At 34.8% G+C, this 17,558-nt stretch overlaps 1 protein-coding gene across 1 annotated transcript in view; it reads right to left on the minus strand.

Annotated features, from left to right (window-relative positions):
• Positions 1-15,230, minus strand: part of LOC149534242 (Transport protein particle (TRAPP) component) — a 69,027-nt gene extending 53,797 nt beyond the window's left edge. The window contains exon 1 of the mRNA XM_089806907.1: positions 14,982-15,230. Coding sequence (XP_089663033.1) covers positions 14,982-15,053 — 72 coding nt within the window. The 5' untranslated portion in view covers positions 15,054-15,230. The remainder of the gene's footprint in view (positions 1-14,981) is intronic.
• Between the last annotated feature and the right edge of the window lie 2,328 nt (positions 15,231-17,558).

Genomic DNA, 17,558 nt, shown 5'->3' on the forward strand with positions numbered 1-17,558 from the left:
GGAATCATCATCACAAAAGTTTGGTCAATAATCTTTTGCTTGCCTTGTGCTACTCAAGAGAATTAACTTACATTTGCAAGGATAAATAGAAAGAAGTCTCCTGCAATTGAAGTTACAAGTAAACAGTCCCAAAACTCTGAGAGATCCAATAAGGAGACATCACATTGATTGATTAGACCAACACGGAAGAAACTTTTGAGTATGAGGAAGTAGAGGGCCCTGACAGAGTGAGATTTGCAAAGACCAAGTTGAATGAACATCCCTTTATTTGGTGGAAAGAGATGAAGCTTGAAAGAGGAAGAAAGTCCAAGGAGAAAATTACTAAGTGGGAAAGAATGGTGGAGAAGATGGAAAGACAATTCATTCTGGTGGATTCTGAATTAGGTTTGCTCCAAAGAATGCAAGGTTCAAACAAGGGCCCAAAACAGAGATGGAATATACAAAAGAATTTCATATGATCTTGATTAGAACAGGTTATGTTGAAGCTACTGGAAGAAGCTTGCAAGACACGCCAATGGTTTGATGTTGAGCATACAATAAAAGATGGCTTTGGTGAGAGCTTACACAATGGAAAATGCATATCAATTTGCCTTAAAATTTGAGGAAAGAATGAACAAAACGTATGAGTAAGCAAAGGGGAAGGGGCTGTGGTGGAAAAACTGGAGGACGATCTTACAAGAATGGTGAGAGCAGACAAAAAAATGAAGACCAAGGTAGTCGTGAAAATAAGAGATCTGATGATTCATATGGTTCTAGAGATCAAAATCCAAGAAGTGGAGGGAGATCAGGTAGCGAAACCTTCAGAGGAGCCTATTCTAAGTGTGGAGAAGAGGGTAACAGGGCATATGACTGCCCTCATGAGGTGGAAAGACAAAGAAAGGGATCAGAATAGAGAAGCCAACATCAATGCAGAAGATGCACACTCATCTCAATCAGAAGAGGCAGCAGGAGGTGAAGTCTTGATGACAATAAGAGCACTACTGAATGCAAACACTGAAACAGCTCAAAGGAAGAGATTTTTCAAGATAGGATGCATGTGTGAAGCAAAGGTTTTGTAAAGTCATCATAGACAGTAGAAGCATAGACAACCTTGTATCAAAAGAAATGTTGAGAAAGTTAAAGCTAGAGAAGAAGAGACACCCAAATCAAATTAAATAGCATGGGTACAGTGATAAAAAACTTTTGATCGGGGAACAATGATGGGTAAAATTTAAGTTCCGAAGTTATTTTGATGAAATCTTACATGATGCTATACCTATGGATGCATGTTGTGTTTTGTTCAGAAGACCTTGGCAATATGATAGAAAAGCAATGGACAATAATTATGCTAATACATACACATTAACCAAGGGTGGAATAAGACATAAATTAAAAGCCTTTCAAAGAGGATTTGGTTCAAGTTTGTGCTAGTGCAAGAGTTAGTTTAGTTGATGCAAGGAGGTTCTTAGATGGTATGAACTATGAAGCATGAGAAAGTTTTCTTTTCTTTGATTTCTTAGACTAATTACAAAAATGTGGAAGATGATCCTATGGAGATTGCAGAATTGCTGCAAGACTTTAAAGATATTGTTTTACTTAATGTGCCAAAAGGACTCTCACCAGTGAATAGGAAACCATCAAATTGATTTGATTCCACAAGCAATCTTGCTAAACAAGACAGCCCAAAGAATGTATCCTACAAAGAATGAAGAGTAGAATGACAAGTTGCAATACTTGATGAAGAAAGGTTGGATCAGGGAGAGTTTGAATCCTGTTGATGAGAGTTTTGTGACCACTACAACATGCAGGATGAAAGACTTAGTATCCTAGGATAGAACACCAAATATTGAAACCGAAGCTTAGATGCTAAACAATGTATATGATTATGTGATCAACTAAGAGAACCTCAAGATTCCTTCTAAATGTGGACTTAACTCAGTCTTATGATGTGATTTGTTGGTAATCACTTCGGGACTTACATTGTTCATCCAATGGATATCGACTTCGCAAATGCGAATAATTTGGCAATGGTGGTTATTCAATTCCTTCTAACAAAACAAATTGCAAACAGATATGGGTTTAGAAATTTCAGTCTAACTTTGACAAGAAATCATATTGATAATAAGGTGAAACCCTAACAAGTCCTTGCTTTGCCAAATCAACTACACTAAGGAGGGAGCTTGCTTGTAGGGACGGATGGATGATTTTTATATTGTCAATACTCACTCGGGAACCCCATTGATAGCACAATCTAAATGAGCATTTCTAATTCAAGTTAAATGCTTGCAATAAGGCCCAGACTAACCTTACAGTGATAGTTGCAATCATCAAGTATCAAAAGGTATGGACACTAGTTTCACCATGATTCACCAACAGCAATATCCTCCATCCTTCTACTTCTACATCTATTCAACATAAATGAAAACCTACTCTTAGGTGAGGAAATGTAGAAACCACACAATACTAAAAAACAAGACAAGTAATCCACCATGACAACAACAATGAATTTGAAATCAGTTTGGTAGCATTATAGCATCAATCTCTCCAAATAGCTCTCCTACTCTACTCTAACTAATCTATTGAATTACAAATGAGAGGAGCAAGTCTTATATAGGGAGCTCAATCACAATGAATGGTTCTCATGGGCCTAGAACCAATGGCCAAGATTAAGCCAACAAAGTGCTAATGTAACTACCAACTACAAGCATTAAATTCTTATCCAATGGCACCACTTTGTGGGCCAATGAAAAATTACATTGCTTTTATAGGCAACGAGAAAATTGGTTAAGTAGAGACATTAAGTGGACTCTAAATTAACACTTGGAACAATTTTATTGGATGAGCTTAGAAACATGGAACTGGAGTCTTTTGATTGGTTGAAGATGAGTGAGCGCCACCTCGACATGCTTATCTTGCACACTTCATCAACTCGTTGGAGATAAAGAACTGTCTCTTGATTTTCAATATTATTAAGTCTTCAATTGATTTTAATGGCTCATATTCCCAAACTACTTCATCTGCATGAACTTTTCTCCATCTTCTAGGAAATCTTCTCATTGCAATTGTTTAATCTTGCTTGTACTAGTATCTCGTCTTGATCTTGCTCTTGTAGAAGTGATGCAGGTGCTTCATAACATTGGACCTTTTAATTGAACTCATATTTTCAAAAGAAACTTGAGTTTGTGATGATCTCCTTCATTTGCTTGTAGGCTTGTTCATCCTCTTTGCACTCCATATAATCTTGAACTTAAACTTGGATCTTCACTTTGATCTCCAATTTCAAACACCATCCTACTTGTCTTCTTGATGCGGACATCGGACCTATTTATGTTAATCTTGGAAACCCTTCCAATTCGGCTCCCCATGCTCTTCACCTTGCACACCAAGAAAATGTTTGTGTTGAATTTACAAAATGGTGAGTATAAAACAAATTATAAATCATTCCACGTAATCTTCGCATTGCAGTTGCGTTTGCATTAGTCTGTGCATTAACATTGAATAAATCCCAACCCTACTTGAAATCCCATTGAAAATGTCATCTTAGATGTTCACTCTATTGGCTGAGACCAAAAATTGGGCTTTGCAAATCCAAGTTTTATGTGCATGAGCTCCCAACCAATTGTGGTTTTCAGGAATCTACTTAGTTTTCTACAAGTTCTATGTTGTGATTCTCGCTCACGTCTGCAAGTTCCCACTCCCTGTAAAAGCAAAAACCTGAGTCGTATCCTTTCAACTTGCTTGAGGCCTAATATTCCTTCAACTAGCTGCCAATGATCTTTGATTTCTCCTCTCTAAGTTGCTTCCAATATGGAAATTTGCTAGCTGGAAGAAGCAATCTTCTTTGCTTATTGTTTTCTTGATTGAATTTGAATGCACATTGACATAGGTTGAATATGCATGGTCTTTGCACTCTTGTCTTAGGCTGAGTGGAAATCTCTTACTGTTGGGCTCATGCACTAGATCCTAGGGCGGAAATTGTATAGTAGTTGGGCGGATGCACATATGATGGGTGGAAATCACCCATGTGCTCAGCTCCATGTTAGGGAGTTGGGTGGAAATCACCCCTCTATTGGGCTAACGTGCAAAGGTGGAAAATGACCTTCCCTTGGGCAAAAGTGCAAGGTGGAAAATGACCAAAAGTTGGGTGCCTAAATGAACCCATGGCGGAAAATGCCTATGCCTTGGGCTCAAATTCATCAAGGTGAATTGGAATTTGTCAAGCCCTCGGGCTTAACTTGATCACCCTCAAAAATGGCTAGGTATAGAATTGCTTTTGATTTCTTGCCAAAACTTCATAAACTCCATATGAAAATTGCCACCACTCTCTTCCTAAGGCTTGAACACCACCAATTGACTAAGGATTTGAATTTTGATGTTACCACTAAAATTACCCAGCTCAAGCCATACTTCACTCAAAACATGGTTATCCAAAGACTTGCAAGGCCTCAGTCAAAACTTTGAAACATTGCCAATCTACTAAAAACTAACACCAACTACAACTGACTGCAAAAAAGATAAAGCAAAGATAGGGGGTCCCCATTTGCAATGGGGTGATAGTGTGAAAACCTCACAACATGTACTTGTGCAGTACTTGCAATATTATCACCAAAGAAGAATTGAGAATTCTACGATGAGATCTTTCTCTAGAAATATAGACATTATTATCATTATGGTCACCTTCATCTAAGGAGGACACTTATGATTAAATTGTAATATTAAATGTAAAGACATATGTCATTCAACATGCATTAAGGCATGGAAATACGAAGAGATATTTGTAATAAAGAGTTATGTTTAGGAAATTGAAGAGAACTTTGGTTGGAATGTGAAGTGTCTCTCTTTATGTTATATATATCGCATCAAGCAAAATACATTGTACACTTGAATTTTATGATCAACAAAATGATATTTTGTTTTGTGGCTGGGTTTTTCCCTTCATTCTAGAAGGGTTTTCCCAAGGTATTTCTGGTGTTGATTTTTCTATTTCGATTATTCCTTATTGTTGTTTCTTTGCTTTTTGGGATAAATCCAACATGGTATCAAAGCCTAGTTCATTTCCAATACTCTACTTCTGTTAATTGCTTTGGATTTTGAAAGCAATCAAAGGGGTCCTGACCTTCGTTAGTATACTAAAAATCAATAGGAAATTGTCATTCTTCTTATATTAATTAGAAAAATGACAATGGTGAAGTTAACAAATAATTAGACAATTAGCAGTGTTCTATATTTAGTCGTTCTATATCTCAACATTTGGCAAGAGAACACTAGTTTTGTTGTCCAGCTCAAATATTCAGATATGTGAAATATTTTTTATGCTTCTTTGATCCTTATTGGAGAAACCATTCCTGCAAAAACTCTTCATATAGAGAGGCGATTGTAAAGTGATTTTGTTATTGCTGAGAGAATTAGTCGAGTCACCCTAGTTACTTCTGTTACACTACAATGAATGCGTGTAATGGCTCTTGCTTTACAACAATGGTGATCTATGGTAATCGTGGGAGACAATATTGAATTCAAGCAAATCCTAATCTGAGACTATGTCTAGAGATTGATGTATGTCATGCAACTCAGTTGGATGAATGATCAATTTATGTTACTAGTGGAGAATAGTGGAGGGGATATCATATGGTTTTCTGCGTAAATGGAAGTTGAAGATTTTCTGATGGGTTGTCCAAATCATATGGTTGTCAACACTTTTAGACAAGCATCATGTAAGAGACTCGGTTATTCTTCTCTTGGAAGCTCGACGAATTCTACAAGGATCTTCGTAGCAGTGTCGATAATATCCAAATGCGACCATGTCCTACTTCTTCACTAATATGCAGAGTACCATATCCTCCTAGGTAGTGAGGGTGTGGAAATAAGAAGAAGAAAAGAAGATTGCTCGCATCAAGAGGTATGGATGTGGATACTTAATGCTATATATTAAAGGTAAAGTGTGTATTTTTCTCAATAACCTTATCATAAATCTTGTTGATCCTAGCTTCGTGCATGCTGTTTGGGAGGAAATGTATACTTAATCGAGTGTTCAATTTATCATTAGGTCTACTTTTTAAGAAATAATAGAGTGCAACAAGTAATCACGACAATTGTGAGAAAGATAGGAATGCAAGAATGTCATATATGGGTTACAAGTACTAATTTATTAGTGGAAGTTTTAATCGTCTCTTCTTCTACATTAATCGCTATTTTAGTGCAACTTGTATGGAAGATCCCTTTTGCATTCTTATTATGACTGATGTTATCTCTTTATACTAACGTTTATATCTTTTAAATTCAAATTTTGTTTTTTTATATAATTCCACCATATGCATGGAGTGTTTTTTACTTTCCTCAGAGTGATATTTGAGTTTCAATTATCTAAGTGGTGCAAATTCTACGATTCTTAGCATGTATGAAACTTGATTTTTGTTCTTTCACACAGACCCTATCGGGAATATTTATTGTCAAAGGAGTTGTACATTGTTTTTATCTCCTGCAAATTTTGGCTAGACATTGAGCCTCAACTACTGTTCCCAAGATGTCAAGGTTTTGGAACAATTTTTTCTCTGTGAGTTTTCTATGTGATTTTCTGGCATTCATGTTTCTTCTCCCTTTTGTCACCACAAGATTATGAATTGATCGCAATAGATGTGCCTCACCTCAGTCTAGTCATTTGATCCATGGTTGTCATAAATGAATTTTTTTTAATATACTTTTTGGAGAAGGATGCAGACGAAATACTCTAGGCTTGAATCGGTGTGAATGCAGACCCGAAGTGCAAATTCATATAAAGGTGTTCAACAACGTGCTTAAAACCGGCGTGAGTTTCAGCAATGGAGTTGGGTAAAGTTTTCAAGTGTTTTAACTGAGAAGAAGTTCCTTTACAGCATGCCTAATTTGAAAAAAAGCTGCAAGTGTTTGTGAGATGGTGGAAGTTGAACAAACCTTCCATCTCAATGGGAATGTCATAGGCCATCCATATATAGAAAGCAAATTGAAGTCAAATAGTTAAAAGATCAGGAAAGAACAAACTGATTGTCAAACTTCAAAGAGATAAGTATTCGATATAACTGATAACAATTTTTTTTAATTTTATTTTTTTAGTATTTATCTCTATATATCTTTTTATGATAGATTGATCTTATCAATCTCTCTTGGTTGTAGGATGCAACAAGATAAGGATTATAGCTCCAGAGGGCAATGTTGAGCTTTAGAGGGAGATTTTAGCTTCAGAGGGAAGCTTCATAATTAAAAGGGAGTACTTATAGAATCCCCTTCATTCTCATATATGCTTGTAATGGTTGCAGAATTTGGGACTTAAATGGAATTAAGTCTTGTTTTTGTTATGCTTGTGTCTATTCTTGTGTGAATAAATAAGATTGTAAGAATCAAATATGATAACTCTTTCACTCTGGGAGTAAACATCATGTTGAGAGACTCCATGATGACATCACATTGAGAGATTCTGTGATAGGAGTTAGATGTCATTTTGAGAGATTCCATGATAGGTCACGTTGAGAGAGTATGTGATTAAACGCTTAGTTGTGATTCTTACAAGTCTATCATGTTGAGAGATTCCATGATTATTAACAATAAGTATATTGTTCTCTTAGTGTCATGTTGAGAAATTCCATGACAACATCACATTCCAACCGAAGGTCTCTTCAATTTCCTAAACATAGAAACTCTTCATTGCAAATACAACTCTTCGTATTTCCATGCCTTAACGCATGTTAAATGACACGTCTTTACATTTAATATTACAATTTAATCATAAGTGTCCTCTTCAGCTGAAAGTGACCATAACGATAATAACGTCCATATTTCTAGAGATAAAGATCTCTGTCACAGCTACAATCTCCAACACCATGCCTTAAGAGTTGTATTTCTGGTAAATATAGGCCTTTACCATGCAATATGTAATATTCATTCACGAACATAAGTTTCCATTAGTGCCCCAACTCAGCCTTGACTTTTAAGATACGACAATACCAATATATTTCACCATAAAAGCGCCCATTTCCAACTCTCGTTACATACTATGTTGAAGAGGAAATGCGATCAAACTCAATTGTCGTTTTCTCCTAGACGAAATATGAACAGTCTTTACTTCAATTATTGAGTTGAATCTAGACATGGGAGAATCCATTGAGTGACATCCTCCTGTGCAACTTCTTCAAACACGGCTGTCATAAGAAGTCTCAACGATGAAGGCTCACCCAATAAGAATACTCCATTTACAAATATTTGCCCAAAACTTTAGTCTTGGCTAATCTTTGGTTTTCTCAATGCAAAATATACATCCCACAGCAAAATGCCCAATAAACACCGCATATAGTATGAAATATGCCCCAAACATTAATAATATTAATGTTCTTTATTTATCACCGACTTCATTTCTCACTTAGATAACAAATATTTCAACTCCTATGAACATGCTGATAAAAACTTACTCATAATGACAGCAACTTAAAATATATTCACTAAGAGCCCATTTTAATATTGTTTGCCAAGATAGGCAAGAGCCTACAACACAATGGTAACTTGTGAGCCTCTCATGTGGGAGGTCTTGGGTTTGAATTCACTTAACATATAAAAATAATTAATTACAATAAATAACAATAACTAATCTAGGCTTCAGTCGTTTACCGATCAAAAAAAAAATTATTGTTTGCCAAGATAAATAACAAATGACCAGTAGAACAAACTTCCCAATGTTTAATCACTAAGTGCCAATTCACAATTCCCATCAAATGCTTATAGACTATATTTGATTTAGATTCAATATTACGGCATCAAAACATTAATTTTATTATTGTTGTTGATATTCAGAAATATAATATTCTACACAATAAAAAATGATCGTTATGATCAATAATAGTCTTGAATCTATAAATATCTTATTTGATCAATTTAAGCACAAGTATGAATTCTGTCTCAAATCCACCCCCAAGTAGAAGAATCAAGTTTCCATCCAACTCTCCTGTAAAGATCCTAGAATAATCTCCTATTTGTTGTTATCCAACCCGCTTCGATACCATGTTAATGCTTTGACCAAAAATAAAGATAAACAGCAAAAATAAAGATAATAAACACTAAGACACAAAATGACACAACTTATCCTTGAAAAACTCTCCAACTAGAGGGGAAAAGCCCAGCCACACCAAAAGTATATATCTTTTTTATTAAATTCTAGACACTTCAATCTGATTTCATAAATTTGTAATCTAATTTAGTCCTCTTCTAGGAGATTATTTATTAAATGTTTAATGGTTAATTAACGTGTGTCATCCCACTAGTTAATTAATTAACTATAGTCCAATTAATCTACTGACAACCATAACCATTTAATTAAATCAATCCCCCTTCCTCTATTAATTTAAATAAATACACTCTATATTTAAATTAATTCATAAACCCCCTTTATTCCTCCTTGATTATATAATTCCTATTTAATCAATCTGAGCACATGGCTCCTGAATACAACCCCTAACCTAACCCTTCCTAAACCACCTAATCCATGCTTCTAACACAACCCAACCCATTTACACATTCTAACCTCTCTTAATTAGTTAATTACCCTTGATTAACTAGTTAACCCTCTAATCAATCTCTCTCATCCCATCACATCCTCCATAATCCCCACTTGCCCAATCCTATTCTAATCACACCCTAAACATTTGCACAACCTTAATCATGAGGACTTAGAAATCCTAACCCAAACCCAAGTCAATTCTGTTACATCCTCTCACTCCCCAACCAAGAGCATTGAAGTCTTCCATAAATGCATTTACACATCTCTTATATCCTCTTACACATTTGTCTGCCCTCACAATCACCAAAATGGTCACATTACTCAAGGATTTGACCTTCCTATTATGGTAAAATAATGGATATGTTATTAAATAGAGATCAAAAATGATCTATATATACAAATATACACAAGAATGTTTCTATTACGAACAAAAAGATAGAAATAGAAACATTCTGAAGAGAGAGTGAGAGAGAGAATTTCCATATTGAACAGAGAGAGAATATGGAAACATAGAAAAGGAATGACCATTAGAAATAAAAGTTAATCTACAAAATAGAGAGAAACAAAAATACAGAGAGTTTACTCAAATACCCTCCCTTAATGGTCAATTCGACTTCAAAACAAAAAATTTGCAGGTGAATCCTCAAAAGGCGTAAAAGGCAAACTCAAGCTAATTAGTGAGCTCTGCATGTTTAGCAATATTGGCTAGTGGCTCAGACCCTCCCTGCTTCTATTATTCAGAAGCAATGCGAGTCTTGCATTCTCGAATCACGTGACCAAATTTGTGGCAATAGTTGCACAATGAACTGGACTTGCTTCTTCTTGGAGCTATCCTTAGACATGACTGTGATGGACCTTTATCCTTATAAAAGGATTGGGCTGAAAATGCTTGTTCAAAGGAGGATGAAGAAGCACTGCTACCAAACTGTTGTTTCCAATAGTCCTGTTGCAGAAGTTTGGTGCACAAATCTAGAAATTTGAGGTCAACATTAGTTGCAATAATGTAGAAAATCTCAATAAAGTGCTCATAGGATGGTGGTGGACTTTTCAAAGTAATGACTGCCATATCCTCTTCCTCCATTGTATGGCCAATGACCTCAAGCTGATCTCTAATGTCCTTAACCTTTAGAAGATATTTCTATCAAGACATGTGCTCATCCATAATAATAGAGAATAGCTGATTTTTCAGAAAGAAAGCTCTTCTTTTGTTTGATGGCTCATGGAGATCCTTCAATCTATTCCAGATCTCTGCAACTATCTTGTCAGACAACACTTGAGGTAGCTGATCATTAGTAACTAAAAGCTTAATGAGCATAACCACTTCACAATTGCACGCATCAAACTTCTCTTGAGTAGCATCGACTATGGTAGGACGAGCCTTTGTACCCAGAAAAAGCACCTTAAGGCAATAGTACTCAATGATCGTCATCATTCTTTGCTTCCAGGTGTTGTAGTTCTTTCCATTGAATCGTTGACTGTCTTCCAAGAGAAGATCAATGAGAGATGCAATGACACTTTTTTTATGCAAAAAAAGTAAATATCTTAAAATGCACGAACTTTGAGACAGATTGACGGAAGACCCAAAAAAAATGAAAGGACACCCAAAAGAGAGCTTGAAAAGCCCTTAAAGATTCTGAAAATAAATTCTAAATCCGTAGGCTCAAAAATTGAGGCATAAAAATCGAAACACCCAAAAAAACAAAGACTAACCAAGTTGAGATCTGCAAAAACCCACCAAGAATTTTCAAATTGTTTTTCCAAATGACAAATAATCTGAGAGTTTTTAAAGAAACCCAAGCCATTTTTGAAAAAGAAAAAAAAAATTACAGTATTGACTATAAAAGATGGTGGAAACAAAGAATGTTGGTCGCAGATCAAGAACAGGGGTTTTCAAACTCTAGACGACACTCGTAGCAATAGATGTACAAGAAAAAACAAGTTGAAATGCCTAAGCAAATATCCAGCCATGACTTTGCAAAAGCAGCGACAAGGAAAACAGCCACGAATGTAGAAAAAGAACCAAAAACTAGTTTTTTTTGTGGCACCGCGAGTTACAAAAAAAAAAAACCTCCTACTAGAGATTAATGGTGGTTTGCAACAAATCGACGCCCAATAGAAAACACAAGCTGCGGGCAAAAAAGCATCGTTGATAAAAGAAACAAACTGAAGATCAAAAATGCAGAAAACATTTGCACCCAAGAAAAAAGCGTGATTGCAAAAACGCATTGCCTGAAAGATGTGATTTGCAGAGAGTAGACTCGTTGATCTTGATAAGAGCCATGATTTTGCAGACAAATACCTCCCTCCAGATGGTTTCAAAAACAAATTTGCAAACAAGTTTCTCACGAGCCCAGAAAAACTTTGCAAAAACCCTAGTTGGGTGTTCGAAAATATTCATGATCCTACAAAAAGAAAAAATTGAACACACCCAGGCTAAACAAAATTTGAAAATCTTATGTGTCTAAAGTTTAATGAAGAAATTAAAGATTTTCAAAACCTTTTTTCAAAAAATAACTCAGAAAATTTCAATAATGAAATTCTTGTTTTTCGAAAAAAATAGCTCTAATACCATATTATGGTAAAATAATGAATGTGTTATTAAACAAAGATAAAAAATGATCTATATATACAAGTATCCACAAGATTGTTACTATAACAAAAAAGAAAGAGAAATAGAAACATTTTGAAAAGAGAAAGTGAAAGTTTGCATATTGAACAAAGAGAGAATATGGAAACAAAGAAGAGTGACCATTAGAAATAGAAGTAAATCTACGGAAGAGAGAGAAACAAAAATAGAGAGATTTAACTCTAATACCAAGGCTATAAGTTTGAAGAAGCACAACACATGTGCTAAGCTTCAAATGCATCTTAGCCACTCCTCAAGTTTACATCTTTACGGTTCATTTCACCTCCCCTTTGGCTATAAATTGGAGCCTCTTCCCTTGACAAATCATCCACCATCAATAGCAAAATTATCATGCCCTTTTGAAAGCCAAAATCATCAAACATAACCCCATAATGCCAAAATCCCTACTCGCAATTGAAGCTTGAGCATTGTATCCTTTGAGCACACATTCTCCATCTTGGACATAGCTGCACATCAAAGGAGGCTTCTTGGTGCTTGAGGTTTGCATCACTTTGTGCTTTTGCCTTCTTTTAGTCTAATTATATATGTTGTAATTTAGTTGTTTTGAATGTTTTATTGACCTGTTGCACTCCTTTAGACACTATTTCTTTGCATACATAAATAATAGAGGTCTGAGTACAAGGCTTTCAACTGAATACCAAACTCATCACACAAAGCAAGGATATATATCTTGAATTGTGAGACTCTTCATATTATAACTGGAAGTCTCTTCATTTTCCAAATGTGTGTTCCTTCTTATTTCCAACACATGTCTCTTTACATATCTCTTCATACCCTCAAATGCATGTCTCTTCATATTTCCAAACACGAGTATATGAAAGAGTACCATTGCAAGTAATCAGGATATCTCCTGCAGCTACAAACATTAACAAAAACACCCATCATACAAGGCAGCTGCCCCTCTCAAATGTAGAGGAAGATTATTAATACGTAACAATCTCTCCAATTGTTGAAACAGTTTTCACTGCTCTTCAAGCAAACAGGGTCAATTTTGAAGATGAATTTGCAGTGACAAATCTGGTTACCAACGGGATCGAGCTATGAAGTGTGTGGGATACTTATGGAGGAGATTATGGACGAATTCTAGGAACTGATTTGAAGCTTTATTCAGACTATCATCCACAAACAGATGGGATGGTCAAACAGAAGTTGTAAACGAGAGCTTGGGCAACTTGATAAGAAGCTTGGTTGGAGACAAGCCAAAGGGGTGAGATTTTGATTTTACCTGAAGATGAATTTGCATACAACAACTCCATCAATAGAACTACCGGTAAATCACCATTTCAAATTGTTTATGGCAGTATCCCAAAAGATGTTCTAGAAATAAAAAAGTTGTGAAGTGATAAGAAAAGTGCAAAAATAGAGAACTTTACTGAGTCCATGAAGAGCCTACATGATGAGGTAAGAAAGCACATTAATAAAATGAATTTTCAGTACAATTCTAAAGCTGATTTGAAGAGGAGACGATGTTATGGTTAGTTGACGCAAGAAAGGTTTCCAATTAGTACCTACAACAAACTAAAAATGAAGAACTTTGGGCCTTGCAAGATTGTAAGCAAGCATGATTCAGTTAATGCCTATGAACTGGAGGTAACTAATAAGCTCAATATTTCTCCCATATTTAACATATTAGATCTAACAAAATATCATGAAGGCGAGTTCTGGCGATGTAACAAGAACACAGGTGAACATTCCAGCATCTACTTCAAAGGAGGAACCCTGTTTTAGAAATTCAGACTTTCCTTAATGTGTGTGCGTTAGATTTTCTTCTAAATTTTTATGCTGGAATATTCTAATTTTAGCAATTGTGAGTGGCCCTGGAAATAACACAACAGCTTAGGTAGAGGGCATTTTATATATGTATGTTTTTTATTTTTTTGTTTTTTTAAAATGCTTCTTTAGTGGGAATTGTAGCTTCTTTGGGGGTAGTTTTGGAGTGAGTCTTTTTTTATTTTTGGAGCTGCGAGAGACGAGGAAAAAACTTCTAAATTATAGAAGAGATTTGGGAAGCCACTGTGGCTGCTGATACTTTTTGCAGGAATATGATCAAACCCAAATCAGATTTCAATAGTGTACCGAAGCCAATAGACTTGGCTAATCATATTGTATAATTATTTCTACTTTTAATAAGAATTTCAACGAATTTATATGCATAAGTTGATGTTAGAATCCATCTAAATTGCTGCTATACATCAGATTGCTGGAGTGTTCTGAACTTAATTTCAGGTAGTATTGAGCAGATTTTCATGCCCTTAGATCAAATATATGGGACCCGTGAATTCCATCTAACTGCAGGAAGATTATCCTCAGCCAAAATGCTAAACACTAAAAACCAAGTAGTTTGATTTATGCACACCTGGCAAAAGGATTTTCCCTACTTAACTGGGCCTCAGCTTGAAATCTTTACCGCTTACCAAATTCTTAACAATTGTTCAACTCTTATCAACCAAATATCCTATCTAGGAAACTATAATATAGACTCGTTGTATTCATATCTTCCAAGGCCAAGTGCCTTGACTGATTTCCCTCTAATTTATAAGTGGTAACAAACCTAAAAACTTCAAAATATATCAAAATCATACAATCTTTATCCTGAAAATTTGAACTGGGACCAATGCCCGCACGTTTCAACTCAGATTAAGCCTCCGATGAGGAACAATCATAACCTAGGACTTGCCTATTAAAACAGAATGGCAATTCAGGCATAACTTCAAATACTAAGTGTTCTCAGATTTCGATCGATTAGGTTACTGCTACAACTAAAATATGCAAAATTATGTTTAAATCTGATGTATTTATAGTTTAAACGCTTGACTGAATGTGTTTGATTACAGTTACCTCTTGCTTGCCCTTGCCGAGAGGCTTATCTAGCACGTTTGCATACTGCTTAGGTCTTCCTACTCCGATCATATCTTCGCTTTCGTTGCAATGATATCGGACGAGAGAAGAGTATTCTCAGTTTGATAAAGATTTTGAAACTCAAGAATCAAACAGTTAAAAGCAGCAATTTTGTATGAACATCGTTAATCTTCGAATTGACGTCCAAACACCGTTTTCATAAAATGTCTGTAGAATTTGTCGGATTACTAATATAGAAGAGTAATGGGTAATGGATGTAGGTATTCAATTTGATTTTTAATTACTTCATTCAATTGTATATTTAAATAATAATAATATATTTATTAAAATTATTAATTTATTCGAACAATATTATTTTCCTTTATTTTTATTGGTCCATACTAAAATCAATATATATATATATATATATATATATATATATATATATATAACTTTTTTTATTAAAAAATTATAATTTATTAATTTAGATTTGATAAAATAACATCACTAAAATTAGCTAATTTTATTCATTTTAAAAGTATTAAATAAAATTACATATTATACATTGGCCATATCAACTAAGACAAATCTATGCATTCCACATCAATTGACAAGACTTTGGCTCAAATAGTTAGGTTTATGAAGTCTTATAATTCAATGCATGTTGGTCTAGGTAGCTATTCACATGTAGACAATTTTATGTAAAATTCTTGCACTTATCCAATAGAAAATATTCACAAGGATTATTAATTAATTAATTAATAATGTTTGTGTTAGATAACTGAGAGGGGGGTGAATCAGTATAACCAATTATCATACAAGCCTTTAAACACGTTTTCACAATCTTAAATTCCTTGGTAACCAAATATAACATTCAATAAACTATTAACTTTGTATACCAAGTATCGGAGTAAGCTTTCAGCTTATATACCGAGTTGCAACAATAAACAATAAACTTAAAAATAACATGCAACACAATAAGCATCAACACAATTTTGACACAAATATTTAACACGGAAACCCTGTTAAGGGAAATCGCACTTGGGAACTAGCAACCCAAAAATTTCACTATTCTGAAGTGAGCTCTGTTAGGAGTCAACATTGTTAGAGGTTACAAACACATTGTTAATATAACCTTGTTAGAGGATTTTAACCAAAGATCATCTAGATCTTATCACTCATTGATATTTATAGAGTGGCTTGCTTTAAAGGACTTACAAAACATTCAATTGAATGTCACCATATAATGGATTTAAAAATAAGACTATTAGGTCCACTCAATTGAGAGATTTTCTACTACAATGGTTAGAGAGCAATAGTGAAATGATCTATTAGGTTTAGCACTACCTTTGTTTTTTCATATCTATGTTTCACTCAATCTCTTGCCCCTGTTCATCCTCTACCTTCATTTTTCTCCCTTTTGGTTGATCTGCTCACTAACATGTCGACTTAGCACTTCTCTTGATCTTCACAATGTGGTTCTGCTCAGTTATCCCTTGGCTCTCACCTTCCTTCTTCAACTTAATCAGCAATAATGAACAAGGTGTTGATCCCTTAAACAGAAAGCTTTTTGCCACTCATCGAGAATCTTCCAGGTTTTTTTGCTTAATCACAATTTTCAAATGTTCATCTAGCTGAGATTCATTGGATCTAGACACTTGGGCATCATGCCTTCACTTTGAAGTTTGTGCTTCAATTCAAATCATCAAATCTCCTTCACCAAATCTTCTTGAATTTCTCCAGATGTAGATCTCATTACTAAATTCATCCTTATCTTTGAAAGTTCTCGAACAATCTTTATTTTCACTAAATATCAACCTCAGATGAAATATTTTCAAATTTTTCTTCCTTTTTTTTACTCGGTTAACACTCTTGTTTCTCGATCAATGCAACACATTCTTCACTTCTTCATCAAGTGCTCAATGACATTTATAGCAACTCAGTTAATATTGGGGTTCTTCATTCATTAACCAAATTGTCTTGCTTATACATGATCTCAATACTTCATCAAATTATGTAAAACGATCAAACCAACATTATATTATTAGAGTCTAACTTATTCAAGTGTCCATTGAATACCATCACTTATCAAGAATTTCATCATCAATATACTTCCTTTAAATCATCTTCATCAATCAAATGATATGACACTTTATTGAATTAGCATAATGTCTCACCAATTAAGGTTTGACATCAATGACAACATAACAACTAATATGACTCTTTCACATATATTAACAACATTATCATTTGGGTTAATAGTTTAATGTAAAAATCAGTATGTATTACAAGGGTGTTGTCACTTATAAGAAAACAACCACTTAGCCATGTAATTGGGCTAGCTAATGAGACCAAGACATTACATCAAAAGAGAAACATTTAAACCAAGACCTAACAAAGATAAACGAAAAAAGATATCCCTAAGGGGATCAACCGACAGCAAATGGGACACAAGAAACAAGAAGGCAAATAGGTTTAGGCCCTTGGGTGGCACCTTGCACTTCTCAAGGTTTTGAGCCACTCCTCCCTGAGAAAGTTGATGAGTTATCATTTATCAATTACATCATTTTCCTAAGG

Source organism: Cupressus sempervirens, chromosome 10 (genome assembly GCF_028749045.1).
Source record: "Cupressus sempervirens isolate cs-2001-9-10 chromosome 10, ASM2874904v1, whole genome shotgun sequence".
NCBI classification, from domain to species: Eukaryota; Viridiplantae; Streptophyta; class Pinopsida; order Cupressales; family Cupressaceae; genus Cupressus; species Cupressus sempervirens.